This window comes from Rattus rattus, chromosome 3 (assembly GCF_011064425.1).
Source record: "Rattus rattus isolate New Zealand chromosome 3, Rrattus_CSIRO_v1, whole genome shotgun sequence".
Classification (NCBI taxonomy): domain Eukaryota; kingdom Metazoa; phylum Chordata; class Mammalia; order Rodentia; family Muridae; genus Rattus; species Rattus rattus.
The window spans coordinates 40,466,207-40,491,887 of record NC_046156.1 but is presented as its reverse complement, the minus strand read 5'-3'; the positions used below and the strand labels follow the sequence as shown (position 1 = coordinate 40,491,887).

The window sequence follows — 25,681 nt, the reverse complement described above, 5'->3', positions numbered from 1 at the left end:
CTATACCTCTCCTGGGCATATACCCAAATGATGCCCCAACATATAAAAAAGACACATGCTCCACTATGTTCATCGCAGCCTTATTTATAATAACCAGAAGCTGGAAAGAACCCAGATGCCCTTCAACAGAGGAATGGATACAGAAAATGTGGTACATCTACACAATGGAATATTACTCAGCTATCAAAAACAATGACTTTATGAAATTCGTAGGCAAATGGTTGGAACTGGAAAATATCATCCTGAGTGAGCTAACCCAATCACAGAAAGACATACATGGTATGTACTCATTGATAAGTGGCTATTAGCCCAAATGCTTGAATTACCCTAGATGCCTAGAACAAATGAAACTCAAGACGGATGATCAAAATCTGAATGCAGATCGCTCCTGAGAGACACAGCCAGAATACAGCAAATACAGAGGCGTATGCCAGCAGGAAACCACTGAACTGAGAACAGGACCCCTGTTGAAGGAATCAGAGAAAGAACTGGAAGAGCTGGAAGGAGCTCGAGACCCCATATGTACAGCAATGCCAACCAAGCAGAGCTTCCAGGGACTAAGCCACTACCCAAAGACTATACATGGACTGACCCTGGACTCTGACCTCATAGGTAGCAATGAATATCCTAGTAAGAGCACCAGTGGAAGGGGAAGCCCTGAGTCCTGCTAAGACTGAACCCCCAGTGAACTAGACTGTTGGGGAGAGGGCAGCAATGGGGGGAGGGTTGGGAGGGGAACACCCATAAGGAAGGGGAGGGGGGAGGGGGATGTTTGCCCGGAAAACGGGAAAGGGAATAACACTCGAAATGTATATAAGAAATACTCAAGTTAATAATAAAAAAAAAAAAGAATGAGCCTTGGGGAACTGTGCAGAGTGGCAGTCATTGGAGTCACTTGTCTCCTCTTGACACCTGTGCTTGTAGGTCCGTGCCCCGCCCACCCCAGTCATGCTGTCTTCTCTTGCCCATCCTACTGGTGCTGCTCTAGACAACAGCTTCAGCACTTCAGCCCAAAACAAGGCTAAAGTAGCTGTCCTGGGAGCTTCTAGGGGGCATTGGGCAACCAACCCCTTTCACTCCTCCTGAAGAACTCACCCCTAATGTTGTGTCCTGTTTACATATTCAGCGTGTTAATCTATGTCTTTTTATTGCGTAATTGAGTCCACTGATGTTAGGAGATGTTAAGGAAAAGTGGCATTTCTGTTCTTAGAGGTGGAATTATGTTTATTTGGCTATCTTCTTTTGCGTTTTGAAAGATTACTTTCTTGCTTTTTTAGGGTGTAGTTTCCCTCCTTGTGTTGGAGTTTTCTATTATCCATTGTAGGGCTGGATTTGTGGAAAGATGTTGTGTTAATTTGGTTTTGTTATGGAATATCTTGGTTTCTCCATCTATGTTAATTGAGAGTTTTGCTGGATACAGTAGCCTGGGCTGGCATTTGTGTTCTCTTGGGGTCTGTATGACATCTTCCCAGGATCTTCTGGCTTTCATAGTCTCTGGTGAGAAGTTTGATGTAATTCTGATAGGTCTGTCTTTGTATGTTACTTGACCTTTTTCCCTTACTGCTTTTAATATTCTTTCTTGTTTTGTGCATTTGGTGTTTTGACTATTATGTGACAGGAGAAATTTCTTTTCTGGTCCAATCTATTTAGAGTTCTGTAGGCTTCTTGTATATCCATGGGCATCTCTTTCTTTAGGTTAGGAAAGTTTTCTTCTATAAATTTTGTTGAAGATATTTACTGGCCCTGTAAGTTGGGAATCTTCATTCTCCTCTATACCTATTATCCTTCTGTTTGGACTTCTCATTGTGTCCTAAATTTCCTGGATGTTTTGGTTTAGGAGCTTTTTGCAGTTTACATTTTCTTTGTTGGTTGTGTCAGTGTTTTCTATGGTATCTTCTGCCACTGATATTCTTTCTTCTATCTCTTGTATTCTTTTGGTGATGCTTGTATCTATGACTCCTGATCTCTTTCCTAGGTTCTCTATCTCCAGGGTTGTCTCCCTTGGTGATTTCTTTATTGTTTCTATTTCCAGTTTTAGATCCTGGATGGTTTTATTCAATTCCTTCACCTGTTTGGTTGTGTTTTCCTATAATTCTTTAAGGGATTTTTGTGTTTCCTTTTGAAGGGCTTCTACCTTTTTACCTGTGTTCTGCTGTATTTCTTTAAGGTGCTTATTTATGTGCTTCTTAAAGTCCTCTATCATCATCACAAGATGTTATTTTAAATCCAAATCTTGTTTTTTTTCTGGTGTGTTTGGGGTATCCAGGACTTGCTGTGGTGGGAGAACTGGGTTCTGATGATGCCAAGTAGCCTTCTTTTCCATTGCTTAGGTTCTTGTGCTTGCCTCTTGCCATCTTGTTATCTCTGATGTTAGTTGGTCTTACTGTCTCTTACTGGATCTTGCTCCTCCTGTGGGCTCTGAGCCTGTGATCTTAAGTGTGTCAGCTCTCCTGGGAGACCACCTCTCTCTGGGCAGGATTTGGGTACAAAGGGTTGTGGGACAGCCTTAGCTCTGGGTGCAGATGGAAACCGGAAGCCACCACTTGTTGATGGAGGGCGTTGTATCAGAATCCAAATTATTTATTTTCTTTTAAAAATAAAGAATCAGCCTTAATATAAGCCATGCTGTATATATAAATTCTTGTTATAAAGAAAGTCTATTGTTTTTGTAGAAAAGTAGAGGTCACAATTGAGAGTGCACCTCAAGGGTAATCTAGACAATCTTTGTGATTCTAAAGACCAAGCTAAGAAGTAACATCACTCTGAACTTAATTCAGTGTTAACATGGGAGACCTGCAAAAGTATCCAAAGTGATAAACTGACGCCAGATCCTTGCACAGACATTTTTAAGAGAATATATAAAAATTCTGCTTCAACTCAAAGAGATGCTAAATATGGGAATTATAGATACCATTGTGGCTTAGGATAATCCCAGTTTGACATTTACCCTGGAAAGTTCTTTGATACTTTCCTGTTTGCTTACCAGTGTCTTTTTGGATGGAGAAATCATATGGCCTGCTCTAAACATCTTCCTAAAACCTCAGCCATGAATGTCCACTAGGAATTCTCAACTTCCATCACTTACCCTGCCTAATCATAAAATAAGCTCCCTTCTGATAAGAAATGGACAGGGAGAACTGCTCTTGGGACTTTATATCACATCACTGTACCATATTCCAAAAGGTCTGTGTGTGGAACTTGGAAACTTTTCTTTTAGATATTTGATCTTTATTAAAATAAATGACAACAAATCTAACACAATTTATTTCCTCTTTTTCCCACAACAAGCTTTGTGCTCCTGTAATTTATCTATATAGTGAATCAGTTAAGAATAATTCTTTCATATATTTCTAAAGTATTCTTTTAAGATACAGAAATCCCCATTGCTTTGCTTTTCCAGTTGTAATATAAGTATGCGTTGTTTATATTGAATATTAGATTGATTTTTGTGAAGATGATTTCCTTCCTTCTATAGTACCTAAATCCTGAATGGGCTACTCTTAAATAAGCTGACACTTAACTCTCGTGTCACTGATTTTTGCCAAGATAGTTGCCTCACCTATGACATGATCATGCGATTCTCTCAGCAAAGTTTCTTTTTTTAAAATATAGACTAAATTATAGGTCAAATGAACTACCAAATCTAAATAAAATGAGGGTTAGTGGGCTTTGAGATATTGTTTACATGATACTGTTTCTCACTGTAAGCAAATCTGAGAACTTGAATAACTGCGTATGTTGTTTGGCGACCATGTAACTTCATTTATTTTTCTGGTAAAATAAATCAATAAAATACAGATAATAAACCCTTGAGCTCATTATCCCCATAGACTTTTCCTCTTGAGGCATTTTGACTTGTCCTCCTTACGAGAGCAACACACTCTGTGATGTTTTAGCAAATGATATGATAAATCAGCTCACCACAGCTGTGTTGACTCTGCTGAAAAAGAAAGATTGCCTAAAATTACTGAGTTTAGTCATATGATAGCTACTGTGCGGATGTGTAGTTTCCTTTGCTTGCCCTACTCCCATCATGAGAGGGGATGAGCATGCCTAATAGTCCAGGCAGACCATCTAACCACAACCTGTCCCTGAAGAGTGAGGGAGGATACATGTGGTAAATGATGCTACACTGTGATCTGACCCAGGAAGATGAGAAATTAAGTTAATAGAATTTTCTACTGCCTATGGAGCAAAATGCTCAAGCTTCCTTCCATAAACTACAATTACAAACATGACCGAAAAATGATGCTCCCAGAAGCCTTTTGGTTTATGAACACTGGGGCCACTGTACTCTTTTTAGAACTGTATTTGTGCTCATAGAGAGTTGGAGCTATCAACAGTACTGTCTTTGAAGACATGAAAAAGCAGTCACCATTCTTTGGCTCTATATGTCAAGGTGGACTCACCAAATATACCTCTAGACTTACATGATATGCTAGAGGTGCTGTCTCTATATGGGTTCTTATCACCACCACCACTACCACCACCACCACTGTCGTCGTCGTCATCATCATCATCATCATCATCATCATCATCATCTCATTTTGTTTGTTTTGTTTTTTGAGATTTGAATGCAGCAGGAATTCAATGTGTAATGGACAGATACAGGAGAGGGAGAAGAGAGGCTTGTCCTACAGGGTTCAGCCTTTTGAGTAATAAGTGCAGAGCATTAAATCATGTCATCAGCAAGGTACAGTGGAGCTCAATTCTGCAAAAGCATTTATGCATGATAGTTAGATTGGTATCCTGTTACGCCTGATGCCTTGGAGAGTTGATAATGCTATTCCAATTTGCCAATTGTGGTTTGGATATCTGTAAGATATATTTTAAAAACACTTTATTCTTTTCACCCTCACTTCAGTTGAACGTGGACTAAAAATTACCTAGACAAGGAATAGTCACAGATTGACACTGAAAGATGGGTATTCGAGATCCATAATGCCCTTTCTTGATTGGGTAAGAAAGAGTTCAGGTGCTCTGAGTTTGTCAGACATGCTATAATTTAAGAAGTTACATAAGATGATAAACAAAGTCAGGATAAAAAACTCATGATATACTGAAATAAAGCAGGAGAAGTCATTCCTGTTTTGTTAGGATTTATCAGTGAGTCATGATTTAAAACATTACTTTAAAAATATTTAATAAGTAGATCTGCTTTTCCATCAGGCTTCACCCTGAGTTGAGCCTTCACAAAGCTCCATCTGTGGGGCTATTGTTGTTATTTCCCCCCAATCCAATGTGCTGTGGTCAGAACATAGAAAAGTGAACTCAAAGATAGATTTCATAATAGAGTGACATCTGGACCACTATTTTACTTAGTGATCCAGTGCAGTTTAGAAGCAAAGCTGAAACAAACCTTCTCGTATGGAGGAAAGCAAGATGGCATTCTGCTGAATGCTAGAATTTTGTCACTTTGGTGGGGGGTGGGGGGAGACTGCTTGAGAGACCTAAGAATATAAAAGCGTTTGAGATCTCAGAAGGAGTTTAAATCAATGTACTACCACAATCACTGAGCACATGAAAGAGTCTGCTGTCTCAATTGCCAAGAATCTACTTAGAAACTCTCCCTTTGATTTCTTCAGGTCGTCTGCTACATTACTGCTAAATGTAATATAGTGGGACATCATGACTTTGATGCTGTACAACTCCAACAAATGGAAACTAATACATCAGAACAATGGAAAGATCTGGCTTTATACAAATATACAAATACATCTTGATCTAAACTCACTACATAATATGTATCTCTAGGGGCTGTCTTTTTCTTATATTTTCATAAAATTATAATTCGGTGTTTTTATTCATGAATTCTAGTAAGCAATGCCATGTTTATGTAGTACCAGAAGCTCGCAAGGGGATATTGCTATTCATATTATTATTTCAACAATATGTATTATTCACCACTTTTAAAAGTATGTCTGTCAGTACTGGTCAAACCTCAACTGTGGGTGAGGAATTATTAATTGTATGTCACTGGAAAATATGATGTTATTGATCAGTGGGTAGGGACAGTTATAGTTGAATATCGTACTTTCTTCCAGCATGACAGAGTTTCAATAGTAAACATTTAAGTGGGTCATAGAAATACTGAGATTTAAAAAGTAAATAAATATCTGTGGATTTATGCCATTACTGAAATCATTTTGCAATAAAATACTTCTGATGAAAAGTATTAATAAATGTTTTTTACATATGCAAGACATTTGTCACATTAAAGACTGATGTGTTGCTAAGTAAGAATCCACAGTAATATCTACAGAAGTCAGGAGTTCCAAGAACTGTTGAACCCGGCCCTTCCTAACCTTGTGATTTGGGGTTGGTATTCAATGTTTGCTTTGCGCTTCATCACTTACCAACAGGACATCATGGTTCCCAGTTACCACTTTTCTTTTACTGTGGTAAGACACTATGGCTGAAGCAACCTATAGAAACAAGAGTTTATTTGAAGCTTAGAGTTGCAGAGGATTAGAGTCCAGAACCATCTTGAGTTGGAGCAGTGCAGCAGGCCGGTAGGCATGGTGCTGGCACAATAATTGAGAGCTCCCAACTCATGGCACTGCCAGATAAAAAAAGGGGAAGTGAAGGGGGATGTAACCAAGAGACAGAGAGAAGGCTAACTCAAAATGCCCTGATCCTTTGAAACCTCAGAGCCCATCCCTATCCCCAGTGACACACTGCCTCCAACAAGACCATGCCTGCTAATCCTTCCCAAACAATTGTACCAACTGGGGATTGAGTAGCAAAGACAGGAGCCTATGAGGAGTGTTCCCATTCAAGCATATCACCATTCTTCCACTCAGGACAGATAGGTAGACTAAATACAAAGCTCCATGGGATTTACTGCCACTGCAAAAAAGCAACTCTAGAAAGTGGGGGAGCCAGCACTACCCCTGACCAAGGACAGAGCCCTAACCTTTCTACAGTCTGAATCTAAAAGGTGGATGTGAAAAACAACAACCACAAAATCCCCTTGATATATTTTTTTAGCACATTTTGGAAAGTAAATCACAACTTAAATATGGCTGGCTTATTAGCATCATGTTTGGGAAACTAAAGCACTTGAAAAAGTATTTCTGATGTTTAACATCATTTTAACCTTTAGTAACACCTAGTATACCTTTAGTATAACCTTTAGTGTTATAGATGAGTAAAGAAAGATTGTTTTATTCCTGAGAAATCCTTAGAGATTGACTCGCTCAAAGCCTGGAGAAATCTCTCAATGAGTAATATAGCAGAGGAACTGAGTTCAGTTCCCAGCACCCACATTAGACACTCGCTCAAAGCCTGGAGAAATCTCTCAATGAGTAATGTAGCAGAGGAACTGAGTTCAGTTCCCAGCACCCACATTAGACACCTGATTCAGAAACCATCCTCTCATCTCTCCAATGCCTGCATGTACATGTGCATATTAACATAGAGACAATGTGCATATTTAAATCTCTTTTAATTTTTGTATTTAAAAATTGATACTTGGGTTGGGGATTTAGTTCAGTGGTAGAGCGCTTGCCTAGTAAGCGCAAGGCCCTGGGTTCAGTTCTCAGCTCCGGGAAAAAAAAATTAATACTTTGTAATTCATATTTTATGGGTACACAGTATTCATGGGACACTATTGGAATCCTTGGTATCTAAGTAACAGTTTTATTACCGTAGATGGTGATGTTAGAACCATCGTAGCATTTGCATTCTTATTTTAATATACTTACTCCCTAATATTCATTTTACTCCTGAGCTGATAGGAACTTTGAGAGTACTTGAGATTTGAATTGTAAATGTGTATCTTACTAGCATGATGCCTGAAGAAATGGATTTCTAAGAACTGGATGGTAGTTTTTCTGCCTCTGTGATAAGAAATAAAAGGAGGTTAATTATGGTCATAGGTTTATCTAAGTTATGTCCCATAGGTTAAGATGTTCGTTTTAGAACTTTAGCACATTTCAAACTCTCATTTAAAAAAAATGTGTTGCTCTCTTAAAGCAAATCTATACATGTGTCAGGATGTTCTGCCTTTACAGTTTTTCTTTGGCAAAGTACTTACCTGGGACCATACTTTAGAATTAGACTTGATAGCTTCTTAATAAATTATCCTGAGTATTTCAAAGGAAAAGGGGATTTTTATTTTAGAATAAGCAAAACAATTTTCATTTGATCATGTCTGTGTGCTTTAAAGCTACATGGCCGAACTTGCACAAAGACAATCTCATGCCAATCTGTCAGTCTGACCTTCAGTTTCCTCACACACCAATAAAAGCCAATAAATGTTCACAGGAAGAAGGGTTCATCTGTGGCTCAGGATGGAAAGAGAAGGGTCTGAGACAAAGAACAACAGCCCAGTTGACACAACCCACAGTAAGAACTGTGTCTCACACATAAACTGACCAACCAAGCCAGGTGCTTTTATTTGTTTATTTTTTACTTAATGAAGATAAAAATAAGGGTCTACAACCTTCTATCACATTAAAGCAAACATTTTTAAATTTAAAAAATTGTATCCAATCCAATCCATGCCTAATTTACTAAGCAGTAGCTATTGCATTAAACATTTCAGCATATTGCCTTTACCATGTGCAAAATATTCAATCTGTGAAAAGTTAATAACCAATATACAATTAAGAATAAGCAATATTACAGAGCAATAGTGATAAAAACTGTATGGTATTGGTACAGAGACAGGCAGATAGACCAGTGGAATAGAATTGAAACCCAGAAATGAACCCACACACCTATGGTCACTTGATTTTTGACAAAGGAACCAAAACCATCCAATGGATAAAAGATAGCATTTTCAGCAAATGGTGCTGGTTCAACTGGAGGTCAGCATGTAGAAGAATGCAGATCGATCCATGCTTATCACCCTGTACAAAGCTTAAGTCCACGTGGATCAAGGACCTCTACATCAAACCAGATACACTCAAACTGATAGAAGAAAAGTGGGGAAGAATCTCGAACACATGGGCATTGGGGAAAACTTCCTGAACAAAACATCAATGGCTTATGCTCTAAGATCAAGAATCGACAAATGGGATCTCATAAAACTGCAAAGCTTCTGTAAGGCAAAGGACACTGTGGTTAGGACAAAACGGCAACCAACAGATTGGGAAAAGTCTTTACCAATCCTACAACTGATAGAGGGCTTATATCAAAAATATATAAGGAACTCAGGAAGTTAGACTGCAGGTAGACAAATAACCCTATTAAAAATGGGATTCAGAGCTAAACAAAGAATTCACAGCTGAGGAATGCCAAATGGCTGAGAAGCACCTAAAGAAATGTTCAACATCTTTAGTCATAAGGGAAATGCAAATCAAAACAACCCTGAGATTTCACCTTACAGCAGACAGAATGGCTAAGATCAAAAACTCCGGTGACAGCAGATGCTGGCGAGGATGTGGAGAAAGAGGACACTCCTTCATTTTTGGTGGGATTGCAGACTGGTACAACCATTCTGGAAATCAGTCTGGAGGTTCCTCAGAAAATTGGACATTGCACTACCTGAGGATCCAGCTATACCTCTCTTGGGCATATAGCCAAAAGATGCTCCGACAAATAACAAAGACACATGCTCCACTATGTTCATAGCAGCCTTATTTATAATAACCAGAAGCTGGAAAGAACCCAGATGCCCTTCAATAGAGGAATGGATACAGAAAATGTGGTACATCTACACAATGGAATATTACTCAGCTATCAAAAACAATGATTTTATGAAATTCATAGGCAAATGGATGGAACTGGAAAACATCATCCTGAGTGAGGTAACCCAATCCCAGAAAAACACACATGGTATGCACTCATTGATAAGTGGATATTAGCCCAAATGCTTGAATTTACCTTAGATGCACAGAACACATGAAACTCAAATTGTTCTTTAAAAGGGGAACAAGAATACCCTTGGGAAGGAATAGAGAGGCAAAGTTTAGAACAGAGGCTGAAGGAACACCCATTCAGAGCCTGCCCCACATGTGGCCCATACATATACAGCCACCAAACTAGATAAGATGGATGAAGCAAAGAAGCGCAGGCTGACAGGAACTAGATGTAGATCTCTCCTGAGAGACACAGCCAGAAAAAGGCAAATACATAGGAGAATGCCAGCAGTAAACCACTGAACAGGACCCTGTTGAAGGGACCAGGGAAAGTATTGAAAGAGTTTGAAGGGGACCTCATATGAATAACAATGCCAACCAACCAGAGCTTCCAGGACTAAGCCACTACCCAAAAGACTATACATGGACTGACCCTGGGCTCCAACTGCATAGGTAGCAATGAATAGCCTAGTAAGGGCACCAGTGGAAGGGGAAGCCCTTGGTCCCTGCCAAGACTGAACCCCAGTGAACAGGATTGTTGTGGGGAGGGCGGTAATGGAGGGAGGATGGGGAGAGGAACACCCATATAGCAGGGGAGGGAGAGGGGTTAGGGGGATGTTGGCCTGGAAACCGGGAAAGGGAATAACAATTGAAATGTAAATAAGAAACATCCAATTTAATAAAGATTGGGGAAAAAACAAAAACAATCAAACAAAAAAACACAAAACAAACAGAGAGAGAGAGAGAGAGAGAGAGAGAGAGAGAGAGAGAGAGAGAGAGAGAGAGAGAGAGAGAACACATCCCAAACCAGAAATGAAAAAAAAAAAAAGAATTCATTTGAACTGGAGTCGTCCACTCTGCTGTTATATGTTGCTACTTTGTTTGACTGTGTTTCTTTTATCTTGAGACGTCTTTGTAAGCCAGGTTGGTCTTTAAATACTTTATGTGTCAGAGACTAATGATTATTTTGTGTTCACCTCACAAGTGTTAGGATTACAGATACTTACAGATACCTGCCACCATGCCTGGCTTTTGTGTTGTATGTTCTTCACCATTTAACTTAATATGTCATAAAAAGTAGACTTGACTTTAAGAAATGATACTTCAAATCCAATCTCATTCCAGGTTTAAGGAAAGGTCATCGCCTTCTCCTCTGGCTAAATGAGGTTTATTCTGAGGACTGAAAGAAATGGAGCATGGGAAGCATCTTTTTAAAGACACACGTCTCCATCAATGCTTAATTTATGATTAATTTAATTTCACATAATGAGAAATTGTTGGAAAGGAATAGTCCCCTAAATGTTCTTGTCCCTTCCCGGGTATTTATACAGTGCCTCTGCACCCATGAGCCTTTGATAAAATGAGCCTTCACTCATATAAAAAAATCTAGAGCACCATGTCAGACCCCCAGAGGAGGCTGTTGATGCAGAAAAGCTTCATGACATACCTCGAACCACATTATTCAGGCAACTGCCACCTACCTGCTAGGCGGGCCTGGTCTTAACCAATGAACTTACAGTCCCTATTTAAAATAGCTTACTATAGGGACACTGGAACATATAAAAGTAATTGATGGTGGCAGTGATCTTCATAACAGCACCTGACACCCTGCTGTGAAGAAGGAGACACCAGCCTTCACCATGAAGAAGCTACCAATTATACTAAACAAACATGGGAGTAGCTATTAATCAAAGCAGCTAAACAAACAATTAAAAGATGTCACATAAAGTACACCCATTTAGGCACAACAGCTATACTTTGACGCTTTAATCATTTGCCCTCCACAGAGCATATAGCTGACACACAAGCACCTTTCTGAGCATTTCCGGTTTCTGAGATCACATCCATGGATGGCACTCAGTTCCTAATGATAAACTCTAAGGCTTTATTTTTCTCATATTATTATGTAATCTAAAAAAATTGTTCTTGTCTCTTCCATCTCAGTAACTGATAAATAACAGCTTATTTTGAGGGGTGTGAAGAGGTTAACATGACTAAAAGTAAAAAAAAAAAAAAAAAAAAAAAAAAAGGAAAAATGATCATTAAGAAGAAATTTGCTTTGCAGATAGCATTGCAGATTTAGATAATATTGACCTTCACCAGTGCTCCAAACTAGTCTAAGAGTGGTCCAAAAGCATCCGAGAAAATTGTCACCAATGCTCTCACTCCAGTATCCCACTGGACACCTGTACAACCTTTGCTCTTATGACATCCCAAGATGTGCTCATGTGTATTAAGTTTTTGTCTAAGACACCAGAATTTGTTTCATGCCAAGAAAATGCCTACCATTAGCTATAGTTCTAACTTAAATATTTTAAAGAAAATATCAATGTGCAAAATTCCTAGTGTCAGAAAATTCCTCAAGAAAAATAGAATGTTCGATCTTATTGAACAGTAGACATGAAATCTAGATGCATAATGTGAATATTGCTGTGTGCGTGTGCAAACATGTGTATAAGTATGTTTGTTCAATGGTGCACATGTGCTAAGACATCCCGATGTGCACACGCAGGTGGTCCTTTCTAACAACTAAATCTGTCTTCAGAATCCAGTGTTGTCTGTGCCACTGACCATGCTATCCATGTGTACTTGCTAGAGTGTAATCTCTTTCCCTCTTCAAATTTCAATCCTTACACTTAGTGCAGGTCTCAACTGTGAAGAACATTACCATCCCAGATTATAAAGCACATGGCTCTACCCAGGTTCTTTAATACTTTGAAGATACCAAATCTGTACTGTGATTATTCACATCATAACTGAGTCTAATAAATATATATTAAAACTTTTAATAGATTTTGTACTTTCTTATCAATGGAAAAAATCAAGAACGACCAAGGTTAAATTTTCCTGTTCATTCTTTTCAAATAGTTCTAGATTTATTTTTAGCAATAGAGTTATAAGCATCCCACAGGGTAAATAATGTAATATGATTTATTTTTATTTTATATTTTTTTCAAAAACAATTGTTTAAATTTCAGTCATTGCATCCTTTCCCTGGTCCCTCTTCCACAGTTCCCATCCATTCATTCCCTCTATTTCCTCTAAGAGAGTGTTCCATCCCTACAGAACTCCCCATTCCCTAGGGCCTCAAGTCTCTCTAGGATTAAGCAAATCTTCTTCACTGAGGCCAGACCAGGCAGGCCTCTGCTATATATGTGCCAGGAGTTTTGGACCTGCCCCTATATGCTCCTGGTTGGTTTGAGCTTCTTAGAGACCCCTAGGGTCTGGGTGAGTTGAGTCTTCTGGTCTTCCTATGGCCATTCTTCCCTTCAGCTTCTTCAGTCCTTCCCCTAGTTCAACAATAAGGTTCCCTGACTTCAGTCCAATGGTTGGGTGTAAGTATCTGTGCCTGTCACAGTCAGCAGCTGGTAGGGCCCCATGCCAGGCTCCCGTCTGTAAGTATATCATAGCATCAGTAATAGTGTCAGACATTGTGGTACCTCATGAGATGAATCCCAAGTTTGGCCAGTCATTGGACCACCTTTCGTCCAGTCTCTTCTCCATTTTTGTCCCTGCAGTTCTTTCAGACAAAAATAATTCTGGGTCAGAAATTTTGACTGTAGTTTAGTAATCCAGTCCCTCTACTTGAGGCCCTGTCTATCTACTGGAAGTGGACTCTGAGTTCCCTCTCCCAAGTGTTGGGCATATTGGCAAAGGCCACCCACATTGAGTCCTGAGAGACTCTTGCCTATGGGTCTCTGATACTTTCTAGAGGCTACCCCCATCTTCCACTCCCTGAGGCTCCTTATTTCCATTCATTCTCCTGGCCCTCCGAGCTTCTCTCCTGTTCCCCTCTCATACCTGTTCCTCTACTCCTCTCCCACCAAGGTATCTCCCTCCCTCTGCTTCCCATGATTATTTTTGTCTCCATTCTAAGTGGAATTGAAGCATCCTTACCTGGACCTTTCTGTTTGTTTTACTTCTTAAGGTCTGTGGGTTATTTCTTAGGTGTTCTGTACTTTTAGGCTGATATCCACATATCAGCAAATACATTTCAGTCATGTCCTTTTGGGTCTAAGTTACCTCACTCAAGATGATATTTTCTAGTTCCATCCATTTGCCTGCAAAGCTTATGATGTCCTCACTTTTAATACCTAAATAGAATTCCACTGTTTAAATGAACCACCTCTTCTATATCCATTCTGTTTGCGAGATATCTAGGTTGTTTCTAGCTTCTGGCTATTACAAATAAGGCCACAATGAACATGGTGGAGCATATGCCCTTGTGATATGGTGGGACATCTTTTGGGTAAATAACTATTTCCAATTTTCTGAGGAACCTCCAGATTGAATTTCAGAGTGGTTGTACCAGTTTGTAATCACACTAGTATTGGAGGGATATTCCTTTTTCTACGAATCCTTGCCAACATGTGTTGTCACTTGAGTTTTTTTTTTTTTTTTTTTTTTTTGGGAGCTGGGGACCAACCTGATGGCCTTGCGCTTGCTAGGCAAGCGCTTTCTACCACTGAGCTAAATCCCCAACTCCCTTGAGTTTTTGATCTTAGCTATTCTGACTGGTGTGAGGCAGAATCTCAGGGTTGTTTTGATTTGCACTTCTCTGATGACTAAGAACTTTGAACATTTCTTTAAGTTCTTTTTGGCCATTCAAGATTCTTCTTTTGAGAATTCTGTTTAGCTCTGTACCCCAATTTTTATTGGGTAACTTGATTTTTGGAGGTTAACTTCTTGCATTCTTTATATATTTTGGATATTAGTTCTATGTCAGATGTATGGTTAATAAAGATTGTTTTTCCGAATCTGTAGGTTGCCAATTTGTCCTTTTAAAGGTGTCTTTTGCCTTACAGAAGCTTTTCAGTTTCATGGGTCTCATTTATCAATTGTTAATCTTAGAGCCTGAGCTATGCTCTTCAAGAAATTTCCCTCGGTGCAAATAAGTTCAAGGCTCTTTCCCACTGTCTTTTCTATTAGATTCAGTATGTCTGGTGTTACATTGAGGTAGCAACATATGATGATTTTTGGAGTTTCCTCATTTTCTGTTGTCTGTCTCCCTTTTCATTTCTGATTTTGGATACTGTCTCTGAGTCCTTTGGTTAGTTTGCCTAAGGGTTTATCTATCATGTTGATTTTCTCAAAAAAAACAGCCTTTGTTTTTGTTTTTGATTATTTATATCATTCTCTTGGTTTCTGACTGGTTGATTTCAACCCTGAGTTTAACTATTTCCTGCCTTCTACTCCTCTTGGGTGTGTTTGTTTCTTTCTGTTCTAGAGCATTCATTTGTGTTGTTAAATTGCTTGAATGGGATTCCTCCAATTTCTTTATAAAGGCATTTAGTGGTATGAATTTTTCTCTTAACACTGCTTTCATTGTGTCCCATAAGTTTGGGTATGATGTGTCTTCATTTTCATTCAATTCTATAAAGTCTTTAATTTCTTTCTTATTTCTTCCCTGACCAAGTTATCATTGAGCAGAGAGCTGTTCAGTTTCCCTGAGTATGTGGGCTCTCTGTTGTTTTTACTATTATTGAAGTCTAATCTTTTAGAGATGATAAAATGATGGGATTATTTCAATCTTCTTCTATCTGTTAAGGCTTATTTTTTGTCTGATTATATGGTTAATTTTAGAGAAGGTACCATAAGGTTCTGAGAAGAAGATATATTCTCTTGTTTGGGGGTGAAATGTTCTGTAAATATCTGTTAAAACCATTTGGTTCATAACTTCTGTTCATTTCACTTTATCTCTGTTTAGCTTCTGTTTCAATGACCTGTCCATTGGTGACAGTGTGGTGTTGACATCTCCCACTTCATTCCCATTTTGTGAGTTTTAATGTGTGTTTTGAGCTTTACTTTCCTTTACAGATACGGGTGCTCTTGCATTTGGGATATAACTGTTCAGAATTGAGACTTCTTCTTGGTTGATTTTTCCTTTGATGAATATGAAATGTACTTTCCTATCTCTTTTAATAACTTTTGATGGAAAGACAGTTTTTTGGATATTCGGACCATTTTCTTGGAAACCATTTTTCCAGCCTTTTACTCTGAGGTTATGTCTGTCTTTGTCACTAAGGTGTGTTTCTTGTATGTGCCAAAATGCTGAATGCAATTTACATATCCAGTCTGTTTGCCTGTGTCTTTTTATTGGGGAGTTGAGTCCACTGATGTTGAGAGATATTAAAGACAGGTGACTATTACGTTGGAGGTGGTATTATGTGTATATGATTCTCCTTTTCTATGTTTGTTATAAAGTATTTAATTTCTTTGGTTTCCTTGGGTATAATTGCCCTCTTTCTATTGGAGATTTCCTTCTAGTATCCTTTGTAGGGCTGGATTAATATAAAGATATTGTTTAAATTTAGTTTGGTCATGGAATATCTTGGTTTCTCCATCTACAGTGATTGAGAGTTTTGCTGGGTATAGTATCCTGGGCTGACATTTGTGTTTACTTAGGGTCTGGATAACATATATTTTCAGTATCTTCTGGCTTTTAGAATCTCTGTTGAGAAGTCTGGTATAATTCTAATAGGTCATTCTTTATGTGTTACTTGGCCTTTTGCCCTAGAAGCTTTTGATATTCTTTCTTTGTTCTGTGCACTTAGTGTTTTGTTTATTATGTGACAAAAGGATTTTCTTTTCTGGTCCAATGTATTTAGTATCCTATACACTTCTTGTTCATTTATGGCCATCTCTTTCTTTAGGTTAGAGAAGTTTTCCTCTGTAATTTTGTTAAAGATGTTTTCTGGCCCTTTGACCTGGAATTCTTTACGCTTTATTTTTCCTATTATTCTTTTTTAAAAGATTTATTTATTTATATATAAGTATTTAAATACTGTAACTGTCTTCAGACATACCAGGGAGTACATCAGCTCTCATTACAGATGTTTGTGACCTACCATGTGGTTGCTGGGATTTGAACTCAGGACCTCTGGAAGAGTAGTCAGTGCTCTTAACCACTGAGCCATCTCTCCAGCCATATCCTATTATTCTTAAGCTTGATCTTTTGTCCTGAATTTCCTAGATATTTTAGGATTTCTGTTGGTGATGCTTAGATCTGTAGCTCCTGATCTCTTTCTTAAGTTGTTCATTCAAACATTAGCCTCCTTCGTGTTTTCTTTATTGTTTCTATTTCCATTTTTAGTTCTTGGACCATTTTGTTCGATCCCTTCACCTGCTTTATTGTATTTTCCTGTATTTCTTTAAGGGAGTTCTTTATATCCTCCTTAAAAGCCTCTATCATCTTCATGAGATGGGGTCTTAGGTTGTTATCTGGCTTTTCATGCATGTTAGGTTATCCATGGCTTGCTCTGTTGGGAGAACTGGGTTCTAGTATTGCCAAATTGCATTGGGTTCTGTTACTTACGATCTTGTGCTTGCCTGAGGCCATCTGGTTATCTCCAGTGTTAACTGGCCTGGGTGTCTCTGACTGGAGCAGACCTCCTTGGAGGCAGACAGTGCTATCTCTGGTTATGGTGGACCTTCTGTGTTCCTAGTTACTGTGGACCTCCTGGGAGGCAGGCAGGCAGGAGTGTGGCCTGGGTAGAGAAGAGGAGTGGAAGGAAGGTGGAGCTTGGCATAACAGGTAGGTCCCATGTCAGCTTGGCTCTATATATGGGCAAAATTCTCACCTTTGTCTTTGGTTATTGCAGTGACATGATTTTAAAAAAAATCAGTTTTCTTCTGTGTGTGCTGAGACTATAATAAAAGCATACACTATAAAATAGAATACTAGAGCAACCAAAATAAATTAAAGAAAGAAATGGTTGCTTTCTACAGTTAAAAAAATCACATGAAATCCCATGGAGGAAATCTTAATGTTCTCAAAATTTTTCTTAAAACAAAAAATTCCATCAACACTAAGAAAGCTTAATGCTCTGCCTGAAAAGTAGATTGTTAAGTTTTCCTCTACCTTATAACAACAAACTATATTTCAATATTGGAAATTAGGACTTTTATTTCCACTTTATTGAGAGCTTGATTTGTCATTATTTTCATCTTACTCTCCACTCTAGAAGACAAATGAAAGTATTGATTATTTTCATTCATAAGCATGGATTTTCTTTTGAAAGTAGCCAAATTGAGTTTGAAGATTGTATGTTTCTAAACATGCTTGTCCGGCTCTTGAAACAGTTGAGGGAATGATGATTGTTGTAACTTTAAAATGGCTTCTTCTCTCTGCTTATCTCTACCTCACATTTATTTGCTTACACCAGTCCCATACAGCCATGAGTCTTACGTGGCCATGGGCACTACATTGTCAGCCTGTGTTAGAATGAACGCTGTGGGGTCAGGAGTGCCTTATGATAATGAGTGCCTTGTATTCATGAGTTCTGAATCCCAAACTCCCAAACCAAGTGTGCCCTTCAGCCTATAAAGTCAAACTTTTCTAAGATCTGGTTTTCTTATCTGTACATAGACAGTTAAAAATGAGTCTGCTTTTTAGGGTTATGTTGAGGGCTGAATGAGATAATTAAAAGCTGTTGACCAGAGAGCCAGACCCATTTTAACTCCTTTCATGTTAAAGTGGTTTTGTGTTATCTCACTGCCATTCTGCCATCTTAACTGAGTTTCAATGCTTAGAAGTCATTCTGTCTTTTTGAGAAATATAAAATGACTACATACTCATAAAACATCCATCGCTTATGAAATAAAAAGCAGAGCATTGGAAAGAATATTCTCTTTTGCCCTAACAGAAGCTAAATGTCCTATAAGCATACCTTCAGTTCTCGCTTGTCCATTATTCAGGTACCAAAAGGAGTAGCTCCAGACCTGGGCAGAGCCTCTGTTCTATGAACACAAGTATCTACAGTCTTGTTTGCATTGGTAAATCTGGGGATCATTTGTCAGCTTTGAGTTTCCCGATAATTTTCTGTAACACTTGACTTATTCCCTTGACAACTTTCTGCTTAGTGTCTTTCATGACCTATTTCCTATCCTTCCTTTTAAGCATTGTAGTATCCAGAAGCACCCACCACTTGGTTGCCTATTACACAGGCATCATGGATGCACTGAACTCTTAGCTAAGAATATGTAGGTAGATTATTTCTTCTGTCCTGTCCCTTCCTGCCTTGCCCTACCCTGTCCTCCTTGCCTTGCCTTGCTCTCCCCTCCTCTCCCTTCTGCTCTGCCCCCATCTACTGTACGGTCTTTCTGTCCTACTCTTTCTCCTCTTCTATCCTCCTTATCCTCCATTCTGCATCATCCTATATTTTAATTATTTCTCTCAATCAACTTATAATAGTCCTAGCTACCAAGTAGTACTGCTAGGCATATATATTATAATAAAGTTTATTAATTCAGTGGCCTAGAAGGCTTTTGGAGATCTTAAAATAGAATCTTATTAATTTACCCATTTGGGTAAATTTTCATTCAAACTTTCCTAATGCCTTTCTGACAGCTACAATTGCAAGCACCTTAATATCTATACCCTTCTCTTTATGTCATAGATCTCCATAAATTATTTAAATTCATTAGAAACAGAAAATCTAGTTAACAATTGTCCTGGGTATTGATAGACTGTTTTTCTCCAAATGAAAAAAGCTGGACAACAGTTCACATAGTATTTACACTGTCTTGGGTATAGTAAATCATCTGGAGTTGATTTAAAGTCAACTGAAGAATAATGAAGCCCTTTCAATTTTATATGTGCAACTTGAACATGTGCAGATGTGGTTATCTGCTAGAGCACAATGGAACAACTGTGGTCCATTGGGTCAACACATATTAGTCAGTCATCGTAGGAATTCAACATCTGGAAAAAATAAAATAAAAACAAATTGGGCCTTTTATTTGTTTGATTGTTTAACTGGATACAGGTTAGGAAGGTTGTTGATTTCCATGTTGAACATACTAAAAATGGAATGATACTGGAAAATCTGGTAAAAGAGTTCTGTTAGAATTTGTAAGTGTCTCTGTAGAGCCTGTATTTGGTATCAAATTGAAGAAATAACTGGAAATTGTGCTTGGCACTGTGTAGATACACACACACACACACACACACACACACAAATACATACATATATACATACATTTAATAAAATTATTTTTAAAATATTAACCACAATCACAAAATTCAAAATATGTTTTTATTTAAAAAGATCATATTTTCTCTCATCCAATCTTCTTTAATGCTAAGATGACTTTATAACAGGTGGTCACTTAAATGTTTTCAGAACCATTCCTTTGATTCATACAGACTACGTGACAAATTCTGCAGTGGTTGTTAGAAATAATATAGTGATCAAAATAAATACAATTTTCTTTGCTAAGTCTCAATAAAACTAAGGACTGAGCTGTCAAGCATATAATCATACATTAATTATAAATCAGAGATAACTATACATACAGGCCTGGCCTGCTCTGAGGTACTGGGACCTCCTCAAAATGGTGACAGTCAAGACATCGAGGACTAGTTTGCTGCTATTTAGATGCGGGAAGGAAAAGACTAAAGACATCTTTAAAAACACAAAAGCCTTCAGCAGTGTACCTATCCCACATACAGCAAAAGATAGCTTTAAAATTAAGCCCAACACAAACATAAAACATTAGGTGGATATTTCTGTGTCCAATATTCGTTTGCTTTTTGGTAATTCAATGTACATTTCTCAAGCATCGACTTGGAGATGAAAGCTGTCCATTGACTGGACACAAACAATGCAAAGGCAGTTTTACCTCTTCTAGGCTCGAAGACAACTCTTTGGCAGTGCTGTCACGAGAGGGAAAATGAGAAAGCTGAGGTGTCTATGTTATGCCAAAATTCAACCATAGGAGTCAGTGTTTAACAACTGTATGTAAATTTACTTGTCATGCCGACACCTGCACATGTTTACAATATGCAGCTTCCTGTGTTTTGCAATGTGCATATATATATATATATATATATATATATATATATATATATATGAATGCCAATATGTCAAATTGAATGAAGCCTTTACCACCTCCAGAGGTTCCTTTGGATATCTTGGGTCTGTCCATGGTTACCTCCCACTCCTATTCCCAACCACCTATCGCTCTGTTTTCCTTACCACCTATAATAAACATTTGTTAAATGACTGAAGGTTTAATCTGTCTGAAGAGATTGATTTTGGTCTGATGTTCTCCCATTTTATCTTCCCTAGGTATGCAGTGCTATTCAGAATCAGGACTTCACTGTGATTGAAGATTACTGCACTGGCCTCAAAGCTCTGCTTTATCTGAAGAGTATTGAAGAGTTATCAGACTGGGATGGGCAGAGTCCACCCACTATGAGTCATCAGAAAGGGAAACCAGTTCCACGCATTGCTGAGCTCATGGGACAGGTATGTGCTGGTCTCTCCTGGGTCAACCCAGGAGAATTCTCCTTGCATTCATTTCTCTTTCAGGTCATTTGTTTTTCTTCACCCCCTCAGAGGTAACAAAGGCAATGCCTGTTTGCTGTTGATTTTTTTACAGTAGAATCATTCTGAAGCAGGCTTGATTACAGCTATACCATAGGTCTCCCAGTTACTGTCTGATAAAACACAAGGTCATGTAAAAGAAAAAGATTGAAGTTTGCAATGCGAAGATCCTCTGAGTTCTTGCTGGCTGTGCTGATGACGAGCATTCTTTCCAGTGAGAATCTAGGGATTTCTTTATTCTTTAACAAGCTCTGGAGATTATAACATTACCTTTCTATTTTCAAGACAATCAAACCGCTGGAGTCCTGAATAATATGATGCCATTTTTAAAATTAAAATCTAATCAGTATCTTTTGTAACTGCCTCTGCCATGTGGTTAAACCTGGGCTCCAAAGGTTGCAGGCCTACTTTCTCTCTAACTGCTATTTTCTGAGAAATATACACTACATTTACATTTTGTATAATACAGTGATTTCGGCAACTCTTTTCTAAAACAACCTTCAGCATTTCGCCTTTGTGTTTCCTTTGTATTATTCTAAATAGACAACCATTGTCAGAAGATATTTCTTGAGTCCTGAACGAGGGGAGAAAGAAATTATAATTCTTAGTCTTTTCAGCTTGTCACTACATCAATAATTAACTTTAAAAAAAGAGAGGGAGGCAGTGTGAAAAGATTCTTTAAGGAAGCATTTAATAATTCACACGAGTTTTAACTTGAAACAGGTCACATGAAAAAGAATGGAAAACAAAAACCCAGGGTGTACCGCCTTGGATGATGGTGAGAGGCTGGGCAAATCCAAGGGATGCACCACATAAGAGGGCAGTGTTTGTGAGCGACATCACTGTCCCTAGCCTAAGAATAGCCAAGAATAAAGACTTCTTGAAGAATAATATGTGTGATTGCAAGTTCTGTAATGAGAAATAAGGAAAGAAATAAAATGTACAAAGTAGGTTCCAGGAAAATATCATGATGAATGACTCCAGGAGTGGCAATCAAACAGAAAGGCTGTGACATTAATATTTATAATATTGTAATTAGGAGACAGAGCCTAAGTAGCATTATTAGTGTAACTAATCATATTATCATAGACTGAGCCTTCAGTATTCAGAGAGTGTTCTTGGCTTTATCAATGATCAGCAATCCACTAAGGTTGTTTATAACTAAAAAAAAAAAAAAGATCATAGACGACATTACACACATTTAACGGAAAACTGTCTCAAGGAGGTTGTTTCTGACATGGTAGTTTATGACTATCTATAAACGCAGATGTGTGACATGTGAGCTGAAAGGTAAGTAGTTGCTGCTTGCTATGGCAGTTTGTCTTTTGAAGGGTGTCCACCTTCATTTCCTCATCTCCATACTCAAAGGAATGATGGATCAGGAAGAGGACATCTGTGTTCGTGACACAGCTGGCAATTGATTTTCTCATAGTCTAGGTTTGGGCTTTTATTTTGGTAAGCCCAGCCTTCTACAAGGCCATTTTCAGCATTATCGATTGCTGAATCATTTCTCAAAGATAAAACAAGAAACAGGCAGATGGTCTGGTAATAGACCCTGGGTCCTCTGTTCCAAGTGGGTATGACTTAAACAGCAGGAGACATCCCCTTCATCCTGCCTAGGGAGTCTAGGTCCTCTGGATTCACATTTCAGCAAGCTTCCTGTCTATTTCTCCTTGGCGTGTGTGTGTGTGTGTGTGTGTGTGTGTGTGTGTGTCTGTGTGTGTGTCTGTGTGTGTGTATATGTGTGTGTATCTGTGTGTCTGTCTGTGTGTGTTTGTTGGCAACTTATTAGCATATTGTAACCTACTATCTATGACACCTTAACTTATGGTATTTTATGCCATAGGAAAAATGTAGATCATTCTCAGAAAACTCTATATGAACTAGCTAGGTCTCATTTGAAAAGAACAAATCCTATTCTCCTTAAGCTTTCTCTTTCATAAATCATGTGGTATTAGAGTAGAAATTGAGAAAAATAAAAAAATGATAAGTCAGAGATGGATGACAGAGAGAGAGAGAGAGAGAGAGAGAGAGAGAGAGAGAGAGAGAGAGAGAACTTTGAGGCCTTAGCTAGGGAAAGAACTTGACTGAGTGAGCTATGCTACTTTTCAAGGGTTTAATAAACTTAATGTTAGTGGTTGGCCTTTGGGGGCACGGGCACTAATAATGATGAAATTATTTGTTTGGGAAACAGGAAAGATATTGGGCTATCTAGTATCTGAGGCTCAGACTTTGATCAGAAATGCACTGAAATAAGTGTCCTTCCTTTCAGCCATTGGAGAGGGGACAGACATTGGAGCAAGCCCAATGTGCCGTGGGTGGAAAACAGTAACAGGTTAACCCTCTTGCAGAGTTGGGACTCTGTACATTCTCACATGCTGTTCCCTACCTCTGGAGCAGCCTTCTGATCCAACAAGGAAGGAAAGCTTCTCAAGTCTTATCATCTCACTTTATATTATAACTTCTACCTCAGGACCAGTTTCTCCTTTTTACAACCCCTAGAAGCTGAGTCCCAACAGGTATCACAAAACTGTGCTACAAAGGCCCTGGTCACATGACCAGATCCATCCTCCCATCCCTGTCATAGCTATCCTAACATCCTAACACAGGCTTGAGGAGTTTTGGTTCAGCAGCTGGGCAGGTGTGAGAATGCAGTATGGAGTCAGAAGGTAGAACTGGTAATCACCATGTCCGTCAGGCAATAACTCTCTCTATTACATTATAAATGAAGAGTATGGAAGACAGCGACCTTTAGTTTTATGTTTAAATGTGAAATGCCCATCATGGGCTCATGTGTTTGAACACTTGGTCCTCAGCTGGTGGCCCTATTAGGGAGGACTGTGGAACATTTAGGATGTGGAAACTAACAGGGGGATATGAGTCACTGGAGTCACGCCTGGAAGCCTAATATTCTAGTTACATCCCCCACACGCTCACTGTCTCCTGAACATGGTGGTTTGAATAAGAATGGCCCCCATAAATCCATATATTAAAGTGGTCACCAGGGAGTTGAAGTGTCTAGAGGAATTAGAAGGTATGTCCTTATTGAATTAGATGAAGTATTATTAGAGAAAGTGTGTCACTGGGGATAGACTTTGCGGTTTCAAAAGCTTATGCCAAGGTCCAGTCTCTCCCTCTGGGCCTACATATCAGTATATAGCTCTCAACTACTGCTCCAACCCCATACATCAGCCATGTGCCCTGACAGGATTTGGAACTAAATCTCTGAAACTGTAAGGCAGTTCCAGTTAAGTGATTTCCTTGAGAAAGAGAGTTGCCTCGGTCATGGAGTCTCATCACAGCAATAGAATAGTGACTAAGACACTGAGTATGAATACAGTTTGACCAACCAGCCTCCTACTCCTTCCACCATGCCTTCTCTGCCATGACAGCATGTACTCTTCTGATACCATCAGAAAAAGTTAAGCTTTATACAACCATGTTCCTATTATCAGGGTATTTCAATAACAACAATACAAAAACAAACCTGTACATCTCATTTTAGTAGTCTACTTGTAGAAAAATGAGGTGGAAAAAAAAGCAGAAGAAATAATGAAGTAGGCAAGGGAGCAACTCTTAACACTTTCTTGACTTAGCAAATATGCCACATTTATGATAAGCTTCTTGAGTGCCAAGATATATTTACCAGTGATGGATACAACAGTATCCATCAGGTAGGATGGTGGGAGAGTGGTTGTTCTAGTTAGGGTCTATACTGCTATAAAGAGACGCCATGACCATATCATCTCTTATAAAAAGACAACATTTAATAGGGGCTGGGCTATAAGTTCAGAGGTTTGTTGGGAATGGGAAAGGTTTGTATGGCTACACACAGCTAGACATGTTGCTGGAGAAGGAGCTGGGGACTCCACATCTGGATACACCTTCTAAAGGTGCTAACCTCTATCAGCCTATGGGGACCACATTTATTCAAACCGCCACAGAGGTTTAATTGCTTGATGAATACAATGGTTACTCACTTATTTTAAAATATACCTTGTGTTTCCTTTCCTTTCTGAAGCCCTTTAAAGCTTTCCTTTCTCACTGGAAAATACAAATCACTTCTTCTTCTAAAGACTTTTGTTCACTCAATTAACAAGCCAAGCATATCTTCTAGTCCTGTGTCTCCTTGTCCATTGCTACAACTTATTATAAGCATTTGGAGACTCTGTACCAGGTCTGCGTTATTTGTGAGTTTCCAAGCACCTAGAGCAACGCTGCATGTTTATAGAATTAAACTATACAATCTGTGGTATTCTTCTTTAGAAGAAACAGAGAAAGCCAATTTGTAATTAAAATTCCAGCTTGGCTCTTTCAGGAATAGCAGGCATTTATAAGGAAAGAGTAAACGTGCCAAATTACTTTCAGCAGGTATTAAAGCATGATGAAATACATATCAGCGATATTAATAAGTGAACCTAATCTATGCTCATTAAGGAACTCTCATTAGGATGAGTTCAGAAAGGCTGCTGTGGAAGCTGTGGAAGCTGTGGAGCAGGAATGAGGACGAGGCTTTGTTCCGAAGATAGAGACCAAGGCTGTGTG

The 25,681-nt window shown here is 38.7% G+C and overlaps 1 protein-coding gene across 1 annotated transcript in view; it reads left to right on the top strand.

The window, feature by feature from the left end:
• The window catches only part of Dpyd (dihydropyrimidine dehydrogenase), an 813,096-nt gene that overhangs the window by 673,247 nt on the left and 114,168 nt on the right, over window positions 1–25,681 (top strand). The window contains exon 20 of the mRNA XM_032896921.1: window positions 20,879–21,058. Coding sequence (XP_032752812.1) covers window positions 20,879–21,058 — 180 coding nt within the window. The remainder of the gene's footprint in view (window positions 1–20,878; window positions 21,059–25,681) is intronic.